This window comes from Notothenia rossii, assembly GCF_949606895.1.
Source record: "Notothenia rossii genome assembly, chromosome: 5".
Classification (NCBI taxonomy): Eukaryota; Metazoa; Chordata; class Actinopteri; order Perciformes; family Nototheniidae; genus Notothenia; species Notothenia rossii.
This window is the reverse complement of record NC_136903.1, coordinates 80,855,150-80,880,750: the sequence shown is the minus strand read 5'-3', so window position 1 is coordinate 80,880,750 and position 25,601 is coordinate 80,855,150. Positions and strand designations below refer to the sequence as shown.

Genomic DNA, 25,601 nt, shown 5'->3' with positions numbered 1-25,601 from the left:
TCTGATTCCTGTTTTTGTGCTTTGTGAGTGCACATAGTTGTTCCAATACATACATACATACATCAATTGAGAGGACCCGAGGAGCTGGCTTTATCTCGCCATCGGCACTGATTGGTATGCGGCTGAGTGTGTCAATGAGGTTTGCTGAGAGGTGGAACCCCAGACATCGGCACACTCCCACCCTCCTCGCTGCTGTTATTGAGCTTTCTCTGTTACTGTGCAGCATAATGGGCTCCTGACTTTTATAGCATGGGTTTGGGACTGCAATTATCCCTAATGGTGTTTGGCTTCTTAACCTCTGATAATAACGCAAGAGGGTGGGTTTCATTGCTGTAGCCCCCATGGCAGTGCTCTAGCAGGTTAATGTTCCTGGAGACTGCGGATCAAGACAGCAGCAGCAGCAACAGAGGAAATAAAAAGCCTGAGCAAATGAGACAAGGAAAAGGATGAGAGCCCAGATCGGGGGAGAGTATCTATTTCTATGGTTACTACCGTGATGTTTTTTTTTTTTTTTTCGTCCCCACCCCCATCTTTACCCGTCTCATCTCCTCCTCTTATTTTTCTCCCTCTCCTAATGTCGCTGTCCCTTGCTGTTACACCATCAGTCATCTGTTCATGGGTTTTAACTGGAGCCAGTCGTTTGCTTTGCTGCATTTAATTAGGAGGAACTCAGAGAAATGTGTCAAATGTGTGTGTGGGTGTATGCATATGCGTGTACACATTCTTCATTACAATGCCAAAAAGAAATAAACCAAGAGCCAGGCATAATGAAATGCTAATAGGAGTTCCCGCTATTCTTTTTTTCATTCTGTGTGAACTTGTCTGTCTGACTCCTCATTAGTCAAACTAAACAATGAAATCCCTGGCCTCAAATGTATAAGAAGCTATCTTGGGTTTAGTGTCAGAAAGTCCTTGAAAGGTGGCCTTTAGGCTCATTAGGTCCCGAGCAGGACGTCTTGACAACTACTGACCAGATAGCCATTCATTGTTACTGCCAGGTGGCCATGATGTGGATATTCATTGTCCCCAGAGGATGTTTCCTTATCATTTCAGTGGCAAACTTACTTGTTTTTTTTGTATCTCTCTAACGCCATATTTACAAAAATCTGCTGATGACATTCCTCATGTTCTTAATGGCTCCCTCAATTATTCTCTGGCACCACTGTTGATCCCAGATTTCCCTTTTTGGAAGAAGGAAAATGAGAATTGCTGAGTCCATTTTGTCATTTAATTGAAAAGCAAAAGGCGTAATTAAATCAGAAATATAGATGCAAGAACATGTTTCAGTCATAGATAGTCAATCTAATTTTGAACAAAAACTGTTTTTTAAAAAAAAATTAATGTGCCACCATTTATGTGGATGTTCAATCAGTGTTAATGGTAAATGGAGTCAATTGAAGCAATGCATTCCCCACTGCGTGCTATATTGAAGTGAAAAAGCCGATTTCTCCTGCTTGTGGAGCCGTGCTGACGCTGCCTACATGTGCCAGGAGGTTTGTGAACGAGTTCCTGACGCCTGTAGGCTTCCTGCCAGCCATATCCGTTTGCAAAACCGCAGCCTAGGGACACTCTCCGCTCAATTTTGCCCGTATATTCTGGCTTTGAATAAATTGTATCCTCGTCCCAAACATCCTCTGCATTCATATTTGGCGTGACCATTTTCATCGTTCAAAACTTAGCTAGTTTGCAGCACGAGCTGAGAGAACAAGGAATTTAGCTTTTGAGTGGCATGAGAGCATGCACGTCACCTGGCCACCAAGAGGCGGAGAATAGAATAGAAAGCCATTAATACATATCCGAAATTGGGATCAATAAAGTATATCTTATCTAGTCTTATTTTAAATGGCCCCTTGAGGTGAACTAAAAAAACCTGCATGTTTTGTGCTCCGTCTGTTCATTATTGAATTCTTAAACATTGTTTTTTCTGTGTTAGTTATTATTAATGCTAGATTTAATTACAGTTAGTGCTTTCCACTTTCTACACAAATGACTCCATTTGCCACCGTGCTTGTTTAAATTGGTCATGTGTGTTCATTTCCTTCAACATGTGCATGCCTGTGTGAATGTATGTTTGTATTATTTTTGTTTACCCAATAAGTGCTTCAACGCCTTTACCGTGCACACTTTCCCTAAGTCTCTCTTTGAATCTCTTCAATAATGCAGTCCTCACTGGCTCCTTATTTGTTCCCTCCACAGTACATAGACATGACAACGAACATATTCCTCCGCTGGCATCTTCTCCCTTGTCAAAACAATTATTTCTTATTTTGCCTACAAAATCTTAAGAACAGTAGAAATATTACCCATGTTTCTTGCAAACGTTATTAGTTCCAAATGTAAAGCATACGTGACAAGAAGCAGGAGCAAACAGTTGAAGGTGAAGAAGAAATCCCTCCATCTTCATCAACAGTTTGAATTCATCATGGCTGTTTTACGAAAGAAGAAATGAATAAACATGCAGAAATCCCCCCGCTGCGGACGTTTAAATTGTCATATTATCCATACAGTAGCCCCCCAAGACGTTGCAACTAAGCACTGAAGAACTTTATGAATTCTGATGTCTTACATCAATTTTTAATTTGCGACAGATTCAGTATGCTGAAGAACGCCTCCTCATTTAATCTATATTCCTGTGAAACAGACGTGTGTGTGTGTGTGTGTGTGTGTGTGTGTGTGTGTGTGTGTGTGTGTGTGTGTGTGTGTGTGTGTGTGTGTGTGTGTGTGTGTGTGTGTGTGTGTGTGTGTGTGTGTGTGTGTGTGTGTGTGTGTGTGTGTGTGTGTGTGTGTGTGTGTGTGTGTGTGTGTGTGTGTGTGTGTGTGTGTGTGTGTGTGTGTGTGTGTGTGTGTGTGTGTGTGTGTGTGTGTGTGTGTGTGTGTGTGTGTGTGTGTGTGTGTGTGTGTGTGTGTGTGTGTGTGTGTGTGTGTGTGTGTGTGAGGGGGATGATCGTCGATGCAGAGAGGCGGACGGAGCTGTTCTTGCTTCGTGATTATTTTTAACGCTGTGACTCAGTCTGAGTCAACTTTATTAAAGATCCCCTTGCTGTATTTCTGAACTCATTCATACAGACCCATTCATTTATTTAGAGGACTTCTATTCAGAGTTTCTCTTTTCTCTGGCCAAGGGAACGGTGAACATTGAATGTGAGCTCCAAATTATTCCAAAAAGAATGGACCAAAAATAGGACATCGTCTTACACAACCAAAGTGCAATGGACACACTACAGCTCCCTACAGTCACATTATTTTGTCGGGCAAACTAAAATAATCCCAGGTCTACTATGCGGTTGTTTTTGTTTATGCAGTCTGTTTTGAACAATGAATGGATTATACTCTGCCCTTCCTCACTTCAGAAACACTCTGACTGTTATCCTCCTAATTGATTTCAGTAACTCTTTGTGTTACGACTAGGTGTTATTAATCGTCTGCTAAAGACAGCTATAGTCAATGCTTATTTCCATGCTCTGTGTCTGCTCATTCATGATGAGTGGGTGTTGTGTCTGCGTTTCAGCGAGCTAATTTCAGACACAATTCAGGCTCCCTCCTGGAACATGATGAGACTTTCACTTATCCTCGTTCTGGTTAGCTGAAATGATTTGAGAATGTGTGATGTAATGAATGCTCTCTCTACCAGGGCTGTAAATCCCACGTTTCATCACAAAAGGATATATCAATTATTTGAAAAACAATGCAGTATCTGCCATAAAGCCCGCCACCATTTCTTTCAATATCATTAGGGAAGCCATCCAGACGATATCTTAGGTGAGTAAATCACAATCAGTTATATTTAAATCAACTCTCAAAATAGGATTTGGCAATTTTTTAAAGTGGACTCTTCCAGGCATTTAAATGAAGAAAAAAAAAAAACCTATTAGCGAATTTTAAAGATGATATATGTATCAATGTTTCACTTTGCATCAATGATATTGGATTATTGAGCATTTAATCAATGTAATGATGTATATCAAATAGTGTTCATTTTCTCAGCTATTTTTTTATTTAGTCTTAGTCCTGTGTCAAATGTCCTTGTTAGTTTTAGTCACCTTCATCCTGTTTTTATTTAGTCTAGTTTTAGTCGACTAAAAGTCTGAGCATTTTAGTCTCATTTTAGTCAAAGACAACTAACTATTTGAGTGTACTTTTTTTTAATGAAAACTGTTGACATTTGAGTCTTTTTTTATTCATCAGATTATATTGAACATTTCAGTCAAACTAGTCTAGCCGAAACCAATCATTTGTCATTTTAGTCAAACTTATTTCACAATAAGATTCTATCTTGTCCTTATTTGATGATAAACACAGGTTGAATGATGAAGAGTGCAGCTTTGCAGACTGCAGAGAGTATCTGGTCAGGTTTGTGGTGTTTTACCTGTGTTATGGCCACACTGCTTCCCTTCTGATAAAACAATGCATTCGCTTTTTTTCTCCGCCTCATTTTAGCGAAAATGGGCCCAAATATCGCCTCGTTTTTTTCTGCCAAGCAGTGGTGACGTTAGACTTTTTCGTTGTTAGTCCTTTTTAACGCGACCACTAACACCACCAAGCCCTGTTGTTTCCATCTTCCTTTCTGTTAAATCCTTTTTCGTCAACGAAAGTAAAGGGAGATTTTGACAACGTTTTTATTCAGGAAACTACATTTTCGTCTCGTCATTTTTCGTGAACGATATTGCATGATGATGTCGTTACAGTTATTGTTTACTGACGTCGGTGCCGTCTCGTCATCGTCTCGTTTTAGTCATGGGAAAAAAGGTTGTTGACGAACATATTTCGTCATAGTTTTAGTCAACGAAATGAACACTAATATCAAAGCATCATCACATCTCTGTGTTCTTACACAATAGAAACAACATTCAGAAAAAGTGCATTTGTGTAAACTTACATATTTGTAATTTGTTTCTATTTTATAAAACCCCTCTCGAGAGTCTGAGTCCTGAAGGATCTGTTAATGAATGTTCTGCAATGAAATCACTTTCAAGCGGCTAACACACACTTCATGCTCATGTTTTAAGTGCTACGGAGCTGTAGCTGATAGTATTTGTGTTTGTTTAGATTAGTTCTAAACATGTATACATGTTGTTGTTGTTGTTGTTCTCAGGTCAGTGTCTGCAGGCCTCAACTCTCCTGCCAAGACCAACTCTATGGAAAAGAAGCTACATCTTAAAAGCAAAGAATTACAAGATACTCAAGACAAATGTCACAATGTGAGGATGTACTTCTCGCCATTTTGTTCTCTTTTATACATGTTTTAGTCATTCATCACAAGCCTCAATGACAAATGAGTCATTTGTACTTTTAAATGTAAAATCAGCTTCATCAACCAAGACAGAAATGACTAAGTAAGTCCACTGTTTGCAGACTGGAAACAGAGACACCTAATCTGTCTATGTTTCCATACTGTAGGACTTATAATACTTATTTATACTTAATTATTAGAATATGTTTCATAACCAGACGTTTATTCTGGCTAACTGGCTGAACACAGATCAACAGGCTTCTGGTGCTGCTGTAACGTGCCAACTTCTTCATGTTGTGTACAACATTACAAACCCATTTGAAGCATTGCTTTGGTCATCCATCTATCTTTAGCTTTGAATTTGAGCACCTTCAAGGCAAAACCGCTTTAAGTCGTTGACCTTTAGAGTTTCAATGAAATGGTAACTGTGCTGTTCTCCGATGGATACAGATGGATCAGGACATCTCCAGGTTTCAGCGTAAAATGACTGACCTGGAGTCAGTGCTCCACCAGAAGGATGTGGAGCTCAAGGCCTCCGAGACTCAAAGGGGCATCCTGGAGCAAGACCTCGCCACCTACATCACTGAGTGCAGTGTGAGTCATCATAACAACTGCATCTGTGTGCAGAATTTGAATAAATGTTTAAACATGCACACATCGGGTGTCCATGTCCTCCGCTCCTCAACGAAAATCTGTATTGATTTGTCCAAATGGCATCCTTGAGTTTATGTGGTGGCACATGTGTGTTTGCAGAGCCTGAAGCGGAGCTTGGAGGAGGCGCGTGTCGAGGTCTCCAGAGAGGATGACAAGGCCTTGCAGCTGCTGCACGACATCCGCGAACAGAGCAACAAGCTGCAGGAAATCAAAGAGCAAGTATGTCATTTTCATTCAAGAGACTCAGTCCCCTCCCCCTCATCACGATAATGATGTGGTGCATTTTAACATTTTTTTTGTAACACTTCAAGGTATTTAAGCAAAAGAAAAGCAAACTGAAACGGAAAGAAATATTTCCTCCTTCATATTATTTGAGAACACTCTTCTGCTTTCCGCAGTGTCTTCTTCACGCTGCTTTAGCTGATAGAGGAGTAGCAGTGAGATTAGACTCTTCTCAGTGTGTCCCTGTTGCAGGAGGGGCTTCCCCTCTGAGGACTCCCTCGTCCTCAACACCTCCATAAAGGTCATTCCTGCAGAACTTCATGCCTGCAAGCTACAAAGTTGCAGGAGACTTTGATCACTACTCAAGAGATTCGCTCAGCCTCCTCCCAGTGGAACCACACACAGTATTTAACGTGTTTTAATCAACATTTAGGACTCAAATTACAATTGAAAAAACCCCTCTGTGAGACCCATTGGAGTGGCCTGGTGTATCTTACTGCAGTGTCTTCTGGTATACGTTAAGTTACACATCACAAAGCTATGCGTTTACCAACGTGTTTTCTCTGCACACACTTTTGAAGATGAAACCGTTATTTTGATTTAGTGCAGAGTTGCCAACTGCAGTTTTTAAAGTTGTAATCATTGAGTTGTTACCTGTGATTTTGACACTTTTGGTGATAAATGGACATTGCTTTAGTGCACTGCGGTTCCTATAGATCACTGCACAATGAAACCGTGTCAGCAGATCTGTAAAGTGTATCTGTATCTGGGTGCCATTGGCAGGATTTGTTGCTCTTACTAAGCTCAGCTGCTCCGTTCTAGTCGTTCTAAACAAACTCCCTCTGCTGTTGTATTTTGTCAAAACGTACACATAAAAACCGGCTCACTGTTTTTATGAAGAAGCCTAAATAGAACATTTATGTAAGAAAAATACTCTGAATAAACTAGCTTGTCATTGGTTTTTTTCTTTGTTGAGAAAGAAAATGTGTTTTCCCTAAAAAAAAAAAAGAAAGAAATCTTCTCACTTAGATGCCGACTGACTTGGTTCAAGCTTGCAGAGAATGAGTGTGATCACAGCCTGAAGTTTATGGGCAGGTTTCAAAACATTTATTATAGGGGTGTCACATTTCAATCAGCAGTCCTGTTCTGCACACAACATTGTATTTTATAAGAGATATACAGTAAGACTGTTTCTGGATGGCTTTGTCTTCCACATTATTGACCCGTGTGTGTGTGTGTGTGTGTGTGTGTGTGTGTGTGTGTGTGTGTGTGTGTGTGTGTGTGTGTGTGTGTGTGTGTGTGTGTGTGTGTGTGTGTGTGTGTGTGTGTGTGTGTGTGTGTGTGTGTGTGTGTGTGTGTGTGTGTGTGTGTGTGTGTGTGTGTGTGTGTGTGTGTGTGTGTGTGTGTGTGTGTGTGTGTGTGTGTGTGTGTGTGTGTGTGTGTGTGTGTGTGTGTGTGTGTGTGTGTGTAGGAGTACCATGCTCAGCTGGAGGAGATGCAGGTCACCATCCGGCAGCTGGAGGAGGACCTCTCCGCCGCCCGGCGCCGCAGCGACCTCTACGAATCTGAACTCAGAGACTCCCGGCAAACAAGTGAGGACCTCAAGAGGAAAGCTGTGGAGTACCAGCAGAGGATCCAGAAGGTATGTTTCACACCAGACATGTTTAGGCCTCATGTAATGCAAATGTGCATCAAGTAACATTAGGAGGGTCATGGTTTGTATCTAGTTTCTGAAACATAATTGAATATAATAATTGGTTGTTGGAAAAACCTGCCAGGTGCCACGGATAACAAACTTTACTCAAATCATTGAGATGCAAATCTAAAGTACACACTACTTTTGTTAGTTTCTCAGACTGTATGGTTGGAACATCTGTTACATTTAGTTATTTATAAATATCATAAGCCAGCAATGTATTCTATATGAACCTATAACAAGGGTTCACAACTGAGCATTCGTATAGTACACTACAATGAACAGACATACATAATAAGAGCTTTGAAAGTTTGACACTGGAAATAAGCTAGAATCTTAAACGTGCCATCTCACAAAGACGAAGATTTTACGTTTTTAATTTTGTCCCAAGTCTTCTCCTTGTCTCTGCTCCTTGGGCAAGCACACAATCAAACAAAGCATTTATACGTATGATACTGTCCTTTCCTCTTATGGTTGTTTTGTAGTGTCATATAAAACTCGATGCCATCAATCCAGCATGATCAAATAAAAAAATTGCAGGCCACTTAGTCTGACAGACTAATGGACTTTATTACCCAATATTTATTTGAAAATGACATTATAGTATGTTTTTTGAAGCCTCAAAGATACACTTAAATATATGATATTCAGATTTCAGCTTAAAAATGAAAACATCTCTCACCCGGGGCCCTCTGCAGGAGTAATCACATCTCTCTTCTGGCCTCTTGGGGACTATAGGAAGGCTGCTGCGCTCGCCCCTTTTCCACAGAAACCACTAAAGAGCAGATGGGTTATTGTTCTCTATTGATCTCCACTGTATGCCAATTATGTTTCAGGCTAAAGAGCAGGGCAAAGCTGACGTGGAGGAGCTTCTCTCCAAACTAGAGAAGGTAACCAATCAGGCTTGTCAGATTGATCTACATGCTCCCAGCTGTGGTTACAGTTCATGTTTTCAATGACTTCACTGTGCTTTGTTTCCAGACCAATTCTGAGCAGCAGGTGAACATCCTGGAGCTCCAGGATAAACTGTCCAAGGTAAATGCAATGCTGGCTTGGTTACTGTCTTATGAAATATTCAAGTCTTTCAGATTTTCAGTAAGATAATGTTTTCTTCAAATGGGAATAAATCATTTTTCTCCTGATCCTTTGTGAAGCAGGAGTATATATTCCATTCTGCAGCCTGCTGTAGCTTTCTGTTTATTCCCTCAAGAAGCATTTATTCAATGTCACAGAGGGTAGGATTTGCTGAAGCATATCAGGAGGTTTGTCTTGGGATGCTCTAACAGCGTCTGACCTCCTGACCCCCCCCCCCCTCCCCCAGGCGGTGAAAGCGAGCACAGAAGCCACGGAGCTGCTGCAGAATGTCCGGCAGGCCAAAGAGCGTCTGGAACGAGACCTGGAGCGCCTGCGAGGCAAAACCGACTCTAGTGACACGTTAAAACGCCGCCTCAGAGAGACAGAGGTACCAGAGTGAACCCACGATCCTGAATCGTGCAAAAGTTTTAAATAATGCTGCTTTGTTTGTTAACCCTCCTCTCGCGTTCGGGTCAAATCTGACCCATTTACTACTTTCATCAATCATAAATATTGTGTTTTACATTTGATTGCCTCAAGGATTATGATATCCTCAACAGTAAGCATTTGAACACATACAATTGCTGATCACCACTTTCTTTGAATTTTGATTGGTTGAGTTAACTTTGTAGCACCTATGATATTCCCGGTCAAAAAAGACCGCCATAGGAAATGAATGGGTAACCCTAGATTATGTGAATTTTGGAATACATTTGTATTGTCTATTCTTTGTATATTCACTGCAGTAAGATATCCATATATAACAATGTAAACCAGTAGTCTGAGACATTGTTTACAGCTTTAAAAGGGTGTTATTGTTTTGATTTAAGAGCAATTAAAACAGACTGATAACATTTGACCAGGAACACCAAAGTAAGGGGGAGAAACAATCACGACGAGGGTTAAATACTGTTTCCTGTCATTTAAAAGTCACTCTTGAGAAATGTTTGTGGTCGGCCTTATGTTATTCTATTCGGTGTGTAAGCAGGAGGGCAGGAAGACCCTGGAGAACCAGGTAAAGAGGCTGGAGATGGTGGAGCGGCGGGAGAATAAGCTGAAAGATGACATTCAGACCAAATCCCAGCAGATCCAGCAGATGGCTGAAAAGATCCTGGTGAGAGAACCACAGATAAGGCCTGCTAATACTCTGACCCATTCAACTCCTAATTCCCCCCCCCCCCCCCCCATTCATCTTGCTCTCTCTCAGTCTACTCCTCATCAGTTATCTTAGCATACACACACCACACACACTTCTGTTTGAAGAGCTCTTTGCTAGAGGAGACCTGAGTGGATACTTTTTTACATACACATCATTTTACCCGTGTCATCATGAGCAGACACCGCACCAGCAGGTTTTTGGAGTTCCAGCTTTTTGATGCAAGTTTCTTCATGTCTCTTCATTTTTATGTGCTTGATAAGAGAGTATAATTAATAGAAGAAAATACCTCTGTTAAGTAGATTTTGCCATTTTGTCTTTTGTAAATCCAGCGTTTTAGGCTACATTAAGCAGCACTGTGATGGGTTGTTTCTACTGCATTATTAACATTAAGATGATTTGTTTTTGTTGGTTCATTTGTTATTTATGGTCATCGTATTCGATATGTTTTTATTCAGTAATTATTGGCCGCATAGGGCAAAATTCCCCCCAAAAGTAATTGCACTATACAGGGTTCTTACGGTCATTAAAAACCTGGAAAAGTCATGGAGATTCAAAATGCTAATTCCAGGCCCTGGAAAAGTTATGGAAAACAATATTTTTTGGGAAAAGTCATGGAAATGTAACTAAAGTTGCATCAAATATAATTTATATTTGATCTAATCACCGAAATAGTAATACTATAATGATAATAAATAGTGTATCGTATAGTAATGAAACGTAAAATGGAATTTAACTGACGAGGTATTTTGCTTGTGAGAGATTTGAGTGGCTTTAGCGTGTAGAAGCTAGTAAGCCTACTATTTGATTTGTTTTAGATAGATAGGCACAACATGTTTCATATGCAGACCTTATTTTCCTGTTCCATGTTCAAATAAACCATTTTCAGTGTTACCGCTGAGAAAGAGTAATTTCTTTGGTCATGGAAAATGAGGTAAAGGTCATGGAGAAGTCATGGAAAAGTCATTGAAAATCATTGGTGAAAAAGTATATGAACCCTGACATAAAACTCAACAAAGGGGAGAAATATATTTTGTTATTTTGCTTGAAAAAAGCTGCATTTAAATCGCCCTGTGAAAAACGATTCCATTGTTGAGCCTGTTTTGAACGCTGCCCCCTCCAGGAGCTGGAGGAGAACCTGAGGGATGCTCAGTCCACAGCCCAGAGGATGGAAACCCAACTGGTGCAGAAGGAGAGGCTTTATGAGGACAAGATCAAGGTGGGCTACATTTATATTGTCCAGGATCCTGAAACGTTGCATCTCTAGAAGTGTTTTGTCTGTCCTGCCACTTTAAACCATTCTTGTGGAGTCATATAAATCGGAGCTGTCAAACGCTTCACAGTGTGCGTTTGACACCACACTAATTACTGCTCCCATTCACAACTATGACAGTTTGAGCATTTGTTTTAATCATTGCCTCAATGCAAAGCAAATGAAAGATATTTGTGTGCTTAATTGTTCTGCTGGTTCTGTCTGATGAAGGTTCTGGAGGCTCAGATGAAGGACGACCTGGCCGACAAAGAGAGCCTGGAGGCCCAGAAAGCCCAGCAGCAGGAGGAGTCCAGAGAGAACTGCAAGATGCTCAGTGAACAGAAAGCTGTAAGGAAACACTACAGGCTTTTTAAACAAATATATCCTCTTCAGTGTTTCCCACCGGCAAGAAAAGCCTAAGGCCCCTTAACCTATTCGGGTGGCCCACGCATCCACCCCCCCCTCAAATAAGAAAATACATGTGTGAGTTCATGGCTACTGTAGACAACGTTCTTGTTGCTCCGTGTTGCGTTGTTAATGAGTGAAACACACCGGAGTTGAGGATCTGTGGGGTTTATTCTCCCAAAAATATAATTTACAATTTAGCAGACGCCTCATTCCAAAGCGATTTACAATGACCAACTACAGGGACATTCTCCCTGGAGTAACTGAGAGCTAAGTGCCTTACTCAAGGGCACACTAGTAGTGGTGTTCCATGCGGGATTTGAACTCGCAACCTTCCGATCACCAGCACACCTCACCTCACTACACATTAGACCACCACATGTTTTTTTTATTAAATCAATCAATGCAAAACAGTGCTCTTTGCCATTTACTGTACGTTCTGTTGAGGTGAGATTTAAAAAAAAAAAGACTGCCTAAAAAAATATTTAAAGTTTAGCAATTCTTTTCACTTTGTAATGCCAAAGAGTACTTCAGCGGTTCCTTTTGCAATAGTAGGAACAGCATCAATATCATTAGGAATACATTTTATTTCTAGAGTGCTCTTCATGACACTTCAAATTCTTAAAAACACCATTGAAAACAACACAAAATATCTAAAACGTAACGGATTAAAAGCTGTTTTGAAAAGGTGAAGGAAATTGTCCCTCATTCATATTCTATTCGAGTTCAATTTCTTCTGAGATTCAAAAGCTAGACTTCACCGATGTGTATTGTGTTTCTTTCCACAGTAATTTGTTATAGTGGCTGAAATGTATGTGTGCCGTCAGATTATACTTTACGTTGCACTATAAAGCCTGAGCTCAAGTCTTAATCTGGTTAACGTGGTAGAATGAGGCAGTTAAGGAGCTTTTAGAGACAGTCATCTGACGTTGAATGTAGAAGATTCAGGTAACACCTAATGGACTTAAACAGGATTTGACTGCAGTGCAAAATTCAGTTTCTCAAATCCAAAAAGGGCTGCTGACATATACTCTATTTGAACCTGGATTCTTAGCATTTAGCTTTCTTTCAATGGGAATATATTCTTTTCTGTGTGTCTCCCTCTGCCTGCAGACCATTAATGCTATGGATTCTAAGATGAAGAACCTGGAGCAGCGCATCTCTGAGCTGTCAGAGGCTAACAAGCTGGCCGCTAACAGCAGCATCTACACCCAGAAGAATATGTGAGTTAACTAGACCTTCTGCCCACACTGTGCTTTCATGAGTGCCCCCCCCACCCACACACCGATTCTGTCTCCTCCGGCCTCCAATTGCTTCATTAGTGCACTCACATCACTTTGCCTCATGCATTGTCTGTCTCCCATGTGTGTAAGTGGTGTGTCATCGCTGAGGTTAAAGAGACTGTAATCAACATTTAATAATAACAAACTCAAATGATTACATGAAAACGCTCTGAGAACTCGAGTGGGGTCTCTTGTAGTGATGAACCCAAACAGAATCACATGAATCTGCAGCGTTGGCTTGCAGCTCAATGTTTAACACGTTTACCATTTTGATTAACTAGTGCCAATCTAATAGTGCTGTTACCAGGTGCAAAGGGTAGCTGTTTTCAGGACAAGGTGCTTTAAAAACAAGTTGTACACTGCTCAGCAGCAAACAGCATAGTCAGCAGCAATCTTAAGCTTTAGCAGCGGAAGAGTTGGATATTTCCCCCTAGAGTTTAAATGAATGAGTGAATCTATGACTTACATTCATAGGGTCACCAGAAACACATCTACGAATGAATGATAAGAGTCCTCTTTAAAGGTGGGGTAGGTAATTCACTTCAGAAACACTTTTTGTTATATTCCATGGAATGCTCTTAACATCCCGATAGCAATGAATACATTAAATGCTTTGACAATAAATATATACAAAAATGTCATCTGTGGAAGCCGGGGTACTGTAAAAAGCACGACCAATCATCTGAGCCGGCCCGGCTAAAATAACTGGATGGCCTACCTGCCTGTCAGCCTTCCATCTGGGCACAAACTTATCTCGTGCCCTCATTGGTCCCGTGCGCGTCCGTGTGTGTTGGAGGAGGGGCTCTGTGAGGAAGTCTGAAGAAAGGGGAAGATTTTTTTCGGCTGCACACTTTCAAATTCTAGCGCACTCGAACTGAATAAGTTTACTATATCTCCTTAAGGTAAATGTCGAAATTCTCGCAACCACTTGTGTCTGCTTCCTCAAAGGAGCCAAAACAAGTGATATTGCTTGTTTGAATACAGAAAAAGCAGATTTAACAATTCTTAACTGAAATGTATTTGTTAGGGATTTGAATATACATTTTTAGTACATAAAAAATGTTATCACCTGTGGGGGAAACTTGTGAAGCAATTGGAAACAACACTCAGAGAGACACGATGGAGAGCTGGAGCTTTGATGGCAAACACTGACGTTTTATTTGGAGCTTCGGCCGAAGAATTCACAAGACATGTCACGGGCCACGGTTTGACCACACGGTTGAGATGCCACAATCAGTTCTGAAGAACTCTTCTGTAGCTCGAGGTTTTAACTAGTTCGGAGTGTAATAATCAACAAACTGGCAACAAATATGCACCCAGCTGCCCCTCCTTAAGAGAGATAGCAGCAATACCCAAGGCCGTAGAACTATGCCATGGGAAAGGAGACAGTAAAGAGAGAAAACGATGAACTGGGTCGAAAGTTGATTCCCTAACATCACCTGAATGAACTACTGTTTACTGAATTAGCTACTGTACATCCATTGACATGTATGTGTTGAATAAATGCTATAAAACTATTTTTTTGAAAGACATCTGCTTCCAAACAGACAATGAAATTGGCATATTGTGTGTATTTTTGTCAGGAAAGCCCAGGAGGAGATGATCTCAGAGCTTCGGCAGCAAAAGTTCTATTTGGAGTCTCAGGCAGGCAAGCTGGAGGCCCAAAATGCCAAACTGGAGGAGCACCTGGACAAGATGAGTCAGCAGGAGCAGACCAAGAGGACGCGGCTGCTGGAGCTGGAGAGCCGGCTGCGGGAGGTGAGGCAACAGGAAGTGGAGATACCAGGCCAAATCCGCTAGCTCTAGATTAAGTCATTCACACCGTGTACATCATTACAATCCACAAAAGGAATTAAGGCAGCTGATCAGCTAGCGAGCTCAGATCCCTTTCAGATAAATGGCTAATTAAATACTGTAGGTCTGTGATGGCACCGGGCTAAATAGCCATTGGGCCTAAGCTGTATCTGCTGGTCCAGTGCAGCCAACAACATCCTTCAGTTGTTATCTCTGGAACACTGTAATCTAGTCTGTTTGACACAATTAAAATACAGTGGAAAAAATACAAGTTTATGACATCATCGGGGACAAAATTCGGGGTGTATTTCAAGGTCCAAAGCGAGAGACAGCCAAACCCAACATCCACTTACAGATATCTATATTTACTCTTTTAAATGCACCACAAAATCCCGTATGTACCCTCATGTAGCTGTATGTACATCCAATACAAACCAAATTCGATTCAAGGAGTTTTTAAGTAATTCAGAACAACACCCCCCCCCCTTCCTCCCGTGAAAGCTCCCAGCCCCCCTGCTGTGCTGTCTGCCGATGTTGGCGGCGGACAACCTGCTGACTGAATGTCATAACTCTACCTCCACACACTCTTCCCCACTGGGACAGGAAACACAGATTGTCACTAATGGCTGGTCTTTCTGCACTCCTACACACACCCTGTTCTCTCTCTCTCCAACACACATATATTTACTTTCAGATAAGACTCACCGTTCTATCTCCGTACGAGTCGGACACATACGGAGACGATGAATTCACCCTAGTGTCCACATTATATTTTGTTAAAGCACTCTTCACAAGCACTGAGTGTGCATGTGTTCTTTAAAAAAGTTGGGAAAGGTCCCAAATGATTCTATTTTTAGGTTTAACCATCTATGACAGTAGGGCTGCAACAAACGACTAATTTGATAATCGATTAATGAAACGATTATTCGGATCGTTAAGGTTTTAACTGTACTACTACTTTGATCGATACTGCTTATCCATCCGGTCTTTTAACGATAGTCTTAACGGTTCTTTTGAAAATAAATAAGGTACAAACAAATTGTGAGCAAAATTAACATTGCTTTTTATTTAAATTAAATAAATAATATTTCACATCAAAAGAAACAACAATGTTTTAACAAATCATATTAAATAATCTGATGACAGAACTGTAAACAGAAAAGCTGAAACTTTAACAAACTAAATAACTCAGTTACCTCTAATCATTAACCCATGTTTGTGTCATTGAGTTAACTCCGTGTGTTGCTGCTAGTGCTAGCATACATAACACCTGACGTGGAAATGTTACTCGTGGATGGGGGGGGCTGCAGAGCTACTAGAAAGACAGTAGAACCCGGTCCATTTCTCCGTCTGAATGTGGTGCACTTTTGCTAAATGTTTCGACAAAATGCTCGTGTTACCGCCCTTACATGCTAAACTCTTATTGCACTTTTGGCAACGAGCATCGTCCACAAGTTTAACCACACCTCGGAGCGCGTTCTCTCCTTCATCTCCGCAGAGTGTTGCTGCATGTAGCAGCTGCGTGTGTATAAACTGCCCCGCCCCCTCGCACACAGCCGCAGGAGAGAGATCTCACGTCTGGATTGGAAAGATCGAAAATACATCATAGACGCATTTTGTGGTCTTATTACGTATTAGAAACAGAGTTTGCGACACTAAAACTGCGATATAATGTGTATGTAGCAATAAATATGACATATATGTTTTAAATGTCTCCTGTACCGATAAAAAGACCGATAACGATGGAGTTTAACTGCACGTAAAACACACGTGATGACGTCACCGACGAATCGACGACTGAATTAGATTTAGATTAGATTTTAATCGATTAAGTCGATTAGTTGTTGCACCCCTATATGACAGTTGAAATCCAATTAGCATAGGCATTTGTTTTTACCATGCACTTTTGGGTTTCTCTGTGCTGTCCAATTGTTGTTTTTAATAGTTTTTTTTAGCTGCTTTTCTCTTTCTGCTAGTTGAACTTTTGTTCTCCGATATCCTCTAATGATTCTCATTCTGTCCCTTTTCTTTAACCGCTTGGTTGCACTACTTTATTCCTCTTAATTGGTCTTACATTTATGATTACGTTAAAAAAGGTTCTGTAAAAGACCTGAAATTCCTACTTGAAGCAAATGTACCCTGTCCTCACTGTGCAGCTCCTTCAGCGATAGGCTGCTGCACCCCCGCTGTCTCACGGAGAGATACCGCAGGTCTTTCCTTCCTGCAGCGGTCAGACTACACAACCAGCACTGCCCCTAGTTGACCCCCCCCCCCTCTATGCTAGTCTCAAACGCACACAGGCACACACATAAATACACACACACACACACACACACACACACACACACACACACACACACACACACACACACACACACACACACACCCCACACACCACAACACAGACTATATCACTCCTTGCTGCTAAATACCAACAAACTATGTGCAATATATAAATGCCGTTAATAACTGTGTGATATATACCTGGCTGCTAAATCACCTATGTGCAATATGTGCTAGATGTGCAATATATATAGATGCCGTTAATAACTGTAATATATACCTGGCTGCTAAACCCTAAGAACTGTTACAGGATGTGTATTTTTTTAAATTATGTAACTTTTTATTTTTTTATTATATTTGTTATTATATCATAACTTAGTACTTTTTTGTAATGCATGTCACATATTTAACATATGTAACATTAAGCTGTCTATGGCTCTTTTTCCTGCTGTAACGACGTACATTTCCTCTCCGTGGGACTAAAGGGATTCTGATTCTGATTATGATACATGTATGTAAAGAGACAGATGAAATTATTTGATTCAGTCATTTTTGTTGATTATAAACAGGTTGGTTATTACCATCTCATACACTGCGCAGGTTAACAAATGCCAAAAATGTCAAGCAAATACAATCTGTCTCTCGTCTGATTTATACTGTCATACACACAGCATTCACCCTAGTCCTGTTTCTTTGTAGATGGGCCTGGAACATGAGGAAGAGAAGATGGAGATCAAGAGACAAGTATCCGACCTGACCCTCTCCCTGCAGGAGCGCGAGTCCCAGATCAGCAGCCTGCAGGCGGCTCGTCACGCCCTGGAGAGCCAGCTGCAGCAGGCCAAGACGGAGCTGGAGGACACCACCGCTGAGGCTGAGGAGGAGATCACTGCCCTCAGGGTGAGACACACACACAATCACAGGCAATCAGAGGCACTCATAGAAACACAGGTGCACATACATTTAGTGCAAAGCATTTCGACCAATGTAGGCAATCTGGAAAGCTACGTTTTTCAGACCATTTTAAATAATGCTGTAATATCACTTTTCATCATTTTATGAAGAAGTCTGAAAAGGGTTTTTTTGTTCTCCATTTGTTTCCCAGAATCACAGAGATGAAATTCAGCACAAGTTTGAGGCCTTGAGAGAAAGCTGCTCGGTAAGTGCTGATGTAACCTTTTGTCTCCGCTTTCAGCAGCAGAATGATTTTGAAGAGGTTACACGAGGCTTTTTTGAATACACTGTGATTAATGTTCATTAGCAACGAAATCTGCTGAATCTTTGCAAGCACACATCCTCCCAACATCTTTTACTCGTAAATATTTCATGTAACTATAGAGATGACATGAACAACAAGTAGATGAACAATATTAATGTAGAAGTTTATCCAATAACATCTTTCAACCTTTAACTAAAATATCTTTGAGTTATTTTTGGATTTTCAACTCACTCAAAGCTTGCTTGAACACAATTATTTGACTGACGGGATTTTCAGTATCAGTGTAATTCTTCAGTATCGTGACGGCATGACTAATTATTGGTGTAAAAGTGTACATTTTCAGTAGCTAAGCTCTGCTGCTAATCAATTGCTTCTTCCTCCTTGGATTTTCTGGCCAGAATATTAAAAATATCCGTTTAAGGTAATGCTTACATCTCTTCCTGTTTGTGTTGCCGCAGGTGATCACTGAACTGGAGGAGCAGCTCACGCAGCTGAGTCAGGAGAACGCAGAGTTGAACCGCCAGAACTTCTACCTGTCCAAACAGCTGGATGAGGCGTCAGATGAGAGGGAGGACCAGATGCAGATCAGCCAGGAGGTGGATCGGCTCAGGAGGGAGGTGGCTGACCGTGAAATGCATCTCAACAACCAGAAACAGGTAACACACACATTAACCATACCTCACATTAGTAGATATTGTGTAAAGTGTGTTCAACCCTAATTATCCTCATGTTCCAGACCAGTGATGCAATGCATTATTTCACATTTATTACATGGTTTATTTGAATACTCGATTCTGATTGGTCAGTTCAGAACACGTGACATGTTGTTAATCCAGAACAGACAGACTGCTGTCAAGGACTTATTGAACGTTGTTAGAGCTCACATCTGCACAAAGAGGTTCGGTCGATTTAACTGTATACAGTCTGGCCGAAATGCAGTTTGCTTTTCAAACCGACAAGACAAGAGGAACAAGAAAACAGGAGAAGTAAGGGGGCAGAAACCCTCCTTTTTACGCAACTGTCCAAACATAGACATAGACATCGAATGGCAAAACATATTCAGTTACTTTGGCCTTCGGGCAGGGATATCTAGATACTTTCCAAGGTTTGACATAATGAATTGTGCTACTTTTAAAGCAAGCAACGATGTTTTCAAATCTGTAATAAAAAAGGTCAGCAAAAACGCTATCGAAGCAGTTCCTGCCGTTGCTACGTAGTTCAAACAATAACAACGGACTATTTTTCTTAGCAGATGCATATCATTTTAAATAAATAATAGCCTACTATTTTTTAAATCAATAAAAACATTTTCTAAATCTATAAAAGCATTTCAATTCATATTGGGAGTCAAATCGTTACTTTGTTGAGAATGTGGCCGTGTAATAAGCGGGATAATGTGCAGCGACTTGGTCATTACGGGGAAAAGAACACCCTTTCCCCGTAACAAACAAACAATCGTGTGATTTTGCTAAATAGCTGTGAAACATGTTCTTAACAGTTGTTGCTCGTTTTATTTCCCAGAACATTGAAACACTGAAGACCACATGCAGCATGCTGGAGGAGCAGGTGGTGGAGCTGGAGTCCCTAAATGACGAGTTGCTGGAGAAGGAGAGGCAGTGGGAGGCTTGGAGAGGAGCCCTGGAGGACGAGAAGAGCCAGGCCGAGAGACGCACCAGAGACCTGCAGAGACTGTTTGACAACGAGAAGCAGAATAGGTGACATACAAGCACAAACATGTTTGATAAAGAATGGTTGAGAAACAAACAGACGTGCAATCAACGCTAAATGCACTTTAATACAGGGGTATCTCCTCTTGCACTTTAGGCAGCTCTTGTATCTCCTCTTGCACTTTATATGCTCTGCTATATTGTATTAGCATGTCATAAATACTTTGCAACTGTTGCATATCATGTATTTAGTTGTTGCTATGTTTGTAAAATGTAAACTTCTTAAATGTTTTATGTGAGGGACTGCGGATGGAAATGAGCTCAAAGCTAAACCTGGCACTGTTACGCTTGACACATTTGAATGTTTTAAGTTCATTACTGTGCATTATCCCTGCCAAATAAACAATGAAATAAAATGATAACACGGTGTCATTTCACATTTAGAATGACTAACATTAGGCGCGTTCACACCAAGTACTTTTCCCACAAAGGTTCCAGAGAACTCTTTAGTTCTCATGAACTAAGTACAGATCGCGTTCACACCGGAAATTAGTTCCTGGGGGTGGATTAGGCAAATGAAGGCGCTGACGTCACTTCTTCTTCTTCTGCTTTGGATTTACTGGCAGGCCACAAACAACTTCACGGCGTATAATGCCGCCCAAAATCCCCGGCCGGAAGTCCCCGGAGTTAGGGACCCAGCAGCTTCTACTGAAGCCTTCTGAGTAAACGGCCAGAACGCCGACACCTCCTCATCTCCACCGCTCCCATGTTTTATTTTGTGTTGCCATAAGTTAGTCTCTCTGCGTTTCTGCGCTGGGCTAATGCTAATGCTAATAATGCAATGCGAGGATAATAAAATGGCGGCTTCACAAAAGTTTTTGGGAGTTTGACGGGGCGTGGTTTGCATTCCGCCCAGCCAATCAGACACAGGAACCTTTTTCTCCCACGAAAGTCCCTGCTCTCTAGCAGGGACTGAAAAGGGGGTAAAAAAGGTTCTCTAGAACTAATTTAGTTCCTGGGACTTTTTGGTGTGAACGCAACTAAATCGTAGTTCTCAGGAACCTTTGTGGGAAAAGTACTTGGTGTGAACGCGCCTATTGTATGTATAAATGCTTTCGTAAGAACTGTTTTTCTGTGGTTGACAGGCTGCGTGCAGACCAGCGCAGCACTGAATCTCGCCAGGCCGTGGAGCTGGCAGTCAAAGAGCACAAAGCCGAGATAGTGGCCTTACAGCAGGCCCTGAAGGAGCAGAGACTGAAGGCTGAGAGTCTGTCTGATACTGTGAGTCACAAGTGTTCATGTGTCACACTTAGGATCTTACCCCATCTTGAGTGTTTAGGGAAGAGTGCTCTGTAAATATAATGTTTTGTTATTATTGTAATTCAAATCCACATTTGTCCGGCAGTGGCTCAGTCAGTAGGGGCTTGGACTGTGAGCTGTAGGGTCGCCGGTTCAAGTCCCCGACCAGACTTAAAATATGGAGTGTGGACTGCTACTTGGAGAGGTCCCAGTTCACTTCCTGCCCTGCCGTGGTGCCCTTGAGCAAGGCACCGGACAACCCCCCCCCCCCCCCTCACTCCCATTGCTCCCCGGGCGCTGTACAATAGCTGCCCACTGCTCCTAGTACTAGACTCCTGGTACTAGGATGGGTTAAAAGCAGAGAAAACATTTCACTGTGTGTGCTGTGTGCTCTGCATGTGTGACCATTAAAGAGGGTTTCATCCCTCTGATTCTACTCTATACATTCTCAGCTCAACGATCTGGAGAAGAAGCACGCCATGCTGGAGATGAACGCCCGCAGCTTACAGCAGAAACTGGAGACAGAGAGAGAACTGAAACAGAGACTGATGGAAGAGGTAGGGAGTGAGATGCAACCAGACAAACACAGTCCTCTCTCCATTGACTTACTTATTCCCTGTAACTCGCACATTCAACGACATCAAACCAAGAACACCATTGTAACTTATTGGAATGGAATACACTTTGAGATAACCTTTGTGTCTGATTTCTTATCTGTCTGCTCGTGTCTCCTCAGCAAGGGAAGCTTCAGCAGCAGATGGACCTCCAGAAGAGCCACATCTTCCGTCTGACCCAAGGCCTGCAGGACGCCCTGGACCAGACCGATATGCTCAAGACTGAGAGGACCGATCTGGAGTACCAGCTGGAGAATATACAGGTGCTTAATCAGGGTCTCCTCGGGGTCTTAAAAAGTATTAAAAGTTGATAAATCAATTTAGCGAAAAAGTATTAAACGGCATTTTCCAAGGTATTACATTTTGTAGCTTGTTTTCAATAAGTATATAAATTGTCCAAAGAGGTTGTATTCTACAGTCTGCCTGAATGTAATCATGGCGTAGGTGTGTAGTGTGATTCTGTGTAGTTTATTTATGGCATCCTGTTGGATTTGACGTCATCTGAACAGGACATCGCACGCTCACTGCTTGATAGCGCGAAGGTCCGTTTACGCCGGTTGTTAAACATCATCGTTATGGGGAAATGCAAGTTTGCGTCCAAATGGTTGGAAGATAAGGAGGAAGGACAATCAATACTGTATATAGTAAATGTGAGGTAAAGTGTGTCGCCAATGTAACCGGTTAGAACTCGAAGTGGCGATGAGGTCTTAAAATGTATGGAAAGGGTCTTAAAAAAGGTCTTAAAAGGAATTACATTTGACTTCTGGATGAATGCATACCTTTTGCAATCTGAGGAAATAAAGTGTCTTCTAGGGAGTCGCGGTTAGATGTTAGAATAGTGCGACTGTTGTTGCCGAGTAACAAAGCATCTCAGAAGGACCCGCAGGATAAAGGGAATCCCACTTCATGTGTCTCAAAGGAAATTCATTTAAAGTTCTCTTCAAAGGTATTTCATTCTCTGCTCGGTTTCCTCCCTGCAGGCTGTATACTCGCACGAGAAAGTGAAGATGGAGGGGACCATCTCCCAGCAGACCAAGCTCATAGACTTTCTCCAGGCTAAGATGGACCAGCCCACCAAGAAAAAGAAGGTCTGAGAACACATTTTCTAATATGAGAGTTATACTATTTGTGGATTTAGATTACAGCGGTTGCGGTTTAGGACATGTCTAATAACACCAGACGGATTGAGGCGTTTTAAGAAGGCTAATGATGATCCCAGAAAAAATGTGGTGCCAGATATTTAAATTGAAGATTTTGTTCCAAGGTTTTGCTTTTTTTGCTTTTTGATATCATAAAATATGAATTAAAACAGAGATTCAAAGAAGCTTCATATGAAAACCTGAAGTTTTGAATGTAAAAAAAGATGGACATTAAGCCGTATTGGATTAAAAAACACTATTATAACTTAACATTTAAAAATGTATATATTGTATGTTTCATGCATAGCATTACTGACCTCCCTCTCTGAGTAGGGTATATTCGGGCGGCGGCGGGAGGATGTTGGCACGACGACCAACGGGGCTCTGACTCCACAGGCCCAGCCGGCTGTTCCCATGCAGTACGGGGACATGAAGCTGGCTCTGGATAAGGAGCGCTCGAGATGCGCTGATCTGGAAGAGGCTCTGCAGAAGATGAGGATCGAGCTGCGATCCCTCAGAGAAGAGGGTGGGTCCCAGAGTTTAAGCTGCCTTCACATGATAAGAAGCTCTCTGCTCCAGAGGGGTTTACAGCTGATCATGTAGAGGCGACTTTAGCCACCTACTACAAAAGACACGGAGCAGGAATGATATCTTATTGCATCCCCCAGCAGCAAGGGCTGAGACGACACTCTGTAGCTCACCCTGTTTAATCAGCTCAGGAAATTCTGTATGGCACCTCCTCCCTTATCTCATGCCGGCCATCTTTTAACATTGTTGCCATGGCATCATCTCGCTCCATTATGTACACCTGCCAGGTCCTAAGAGATTTATTTCAGAATCTATTTTTTATAATGGTGCCAGAAAATGTTTCATCTAAATGGCTATTACTAGTCTAATATTAGGTTGTTTGACTTGTTGTTTTTGTTGTCGTCACAGCAGCTCATTTCAAAGCCCAGGAACATGCGGCTCCCTCCACACCAGCGCAGGCTCGCCATCAAATCCTCATGTCAGCCATCGTCAAATCCCCGGAGCATCAACCCAACCCCAGCAGCCTGCTCAACCCCTCCACCCGCAGCAAGGAGACCGCCACACCTGAAGGTTAGTCTCTCTCACACACACACACACACACACACGCACACACACACACACACACACACACACACACACACACACACACACACACACACACACACACACACACACACACAGTGTCCCCCATAAGAGTGTTCACCCTAATGTCGTCAGTGTCGGCACAAAAAAATACCCTCTCTGTTCCCTTATTTTGTTTATGTGGTGTGATCATGTGTGTTTTTTCTATGGTCTGTATCACAAAGCAGGATTACAAAGTTGAATAACGTTGGATAACTGTGTTCAGTACATGTTAAACCTGGAGCTCAACATGGATGGAAGTAAAACAAACTCAGTTTTATTCAGTCATGTGCATTTATCCAGCTAACATTGTAACCCTGCTTGGACCTGTCTCACAAAGTAAGAAGAGTTGTGGATTAGTCAGGTAACATCGGATTTAATCCAGGCTTTCCGCTATGGCAAAACTAAATTAGCCTTTTTATGGAGATTATCACCATGGAAACTGAGACACTTTACATATCATAGCTGCGTGGCAGGTTGTATAGACGTTTTCATATAATCCTCTGAACCCATCTGTTCAAAAAAGGATAATCCAATAACAAATATACTGCATTTACTGGAGAGTGAAAATCTTTATAGGCCAAATGAATTTCTTAGTACCACAACGTGTTCAGTTCTAGATAGACCATGATGTGTGCTTTATCAGACACACATGTTGGGAGCCTGGCTCAGATAAGCCTTCTTTGTGATTCAGGTTCCTTACTGTCCGTGTGCCTTTGCTTTCACATAGCTATTGTTAGACTGCTCTCTCCTTTCTGTCTCTTTCCACTTGCTCCTCACAGAAAAGAGGAGGGTCACCTTTGAAAGTAAGTTAGCAGTCACCACAGTGTGTCCCCTCACGTGCATGAGCTCATCTCCATGCACGTTATCCTGCTCATATCATACTGTATGTCTGTCATATTGTCCCGTTGTCGAACTACCTGTAACTTGACCTTAGACTTTATTCTTAAAGGTCGAGTTTGATGTATTCCTCTTTAATTTACAGCATCATTCCCCAAGTCTTGATTTTGATAGTATTTGGTTACAACTGGAGAAACATTTAAATGCATCCCATGGTCATTGGCATGCATAATCTGATTCTGACTCATTTAATAATTACACCTGAATATGCACAACACCGGAAATTACACATTATTTATTCATTATTCAAATTGCCCATGCTGCTTGAAAAATAAAAATCTCAAGGACTTGTTGCTGACTTCTGAAGTGATTCAGACCCCATTTACACGGGAACGTATGCGTTTACGCGCCGTATGCGTTTTCAAAAAACTCTTCCGTTCACACGCATTTGGCTCAATTAACATGTCCGTTCACACGAGACCGCTGGAAACGCTGTAGTACATATGCCGGGCCTGTAAGTGGCGCTGCTGCCACCACAAAATAAACCAAAAGCAGCAAAGAAGAACCCGGAGCATTGTTGCCATGGTTGCCCTTCTGTTTATTCTCCGCGGTGGACGGCATGTGCTCC

The 25,601-nt window shown here is 41.7% G+C and overlaps 1 protein-coding gene across 9 annotated transcripts in view; it reads left to right on the top strand.

The window, feature by feature from the left end:
• Positions 1-25,601, top strand: part of cita (citron rho-interacting serine/threonine kinase a) — a 49,170-nt gene that overhangs the window by 9,840 nt on the left and 13,729 nt on the right. For 3 of the 9 annotated variants that reach the window (XM_079683083.1, XM_079683080.1, XM_079683077.1), the window contains exons 11-33: positions 5,093-5,198; positions 5,681-5,824; positions 5,984-6,103; positions 7,578-7,748; positions 8,639-8,692; positions 8,784-8,837; positions 9,124-9,264; positions 9,862-9,990; positions 11,156-11,251; positions 11,516-11,632; positions 12,803-12,912; positions 14,556-14,730; positions 17,749-17,946; positions 18,152-18,205; positions 18,724-18,921; positions 19,787-19,980; positions 21,078-21,213; positions 21,684-21,788; positions 21,968-22,108; positions 22,826-22,933; positions 23,318-23,510; positions 23,921-24,082; positions 24,916-24,939. In XM_079683083.1, coding sequence (XP_079539209.1) covers positions 5,093-5,198; positions 5,681-5,824; positions 5,984-6,103; positions 7,578-7,748; positions 8,639-8,692; positions 8,784-8,837; positions 9,124-9,264; positions 9,862-9,990; positions 11,156-11,251; positions 11,516-11,632; positions 12,803-12,912; positions 14,556-14,730; positions 17,749-17,946; positions 18,152-18,205; positions 18,724-18,921; positions 19,787-19,980; positions 21,078-21,213; positions 21,684-21,788; positions 21,968-22,108; positions 22,826-22,933; positions 23,318-23,510; positions 23,921-24,082; positions 24,916-24,939 — 2,930 coding nt within the window. The remainder of the gene's footprint in view (positions 1-5,092; positions 5,199-5,680; positions 5,825-5,983; positions 6,104-7,577; positions 7,749-8,638; positions 8,693-8,783; positions 8,838-9,123; positions 9,265-9,861; positions 9,991-11,155; positions 11,252-11,515; positions 11,633-12,802; positions 12,913-14,555; positions 14,731-17,748; positions 17,947-18,151; positions 18,206-18,723; positions 18,922-19,786; positions 19,981-21,077; positions 21,214-21,683; positions 21,789-21,967; positions 22,109-22,825; positions 22,934-23,317; positions 23,511-23,920; positions 24,083-24,915; positions 24,940-25,601) is intronic. The other 6 variants (XM_079683084.1, XM_079683078.1, XM_079683085.1 and 3 more) reach the window with 4 other exon arrangements.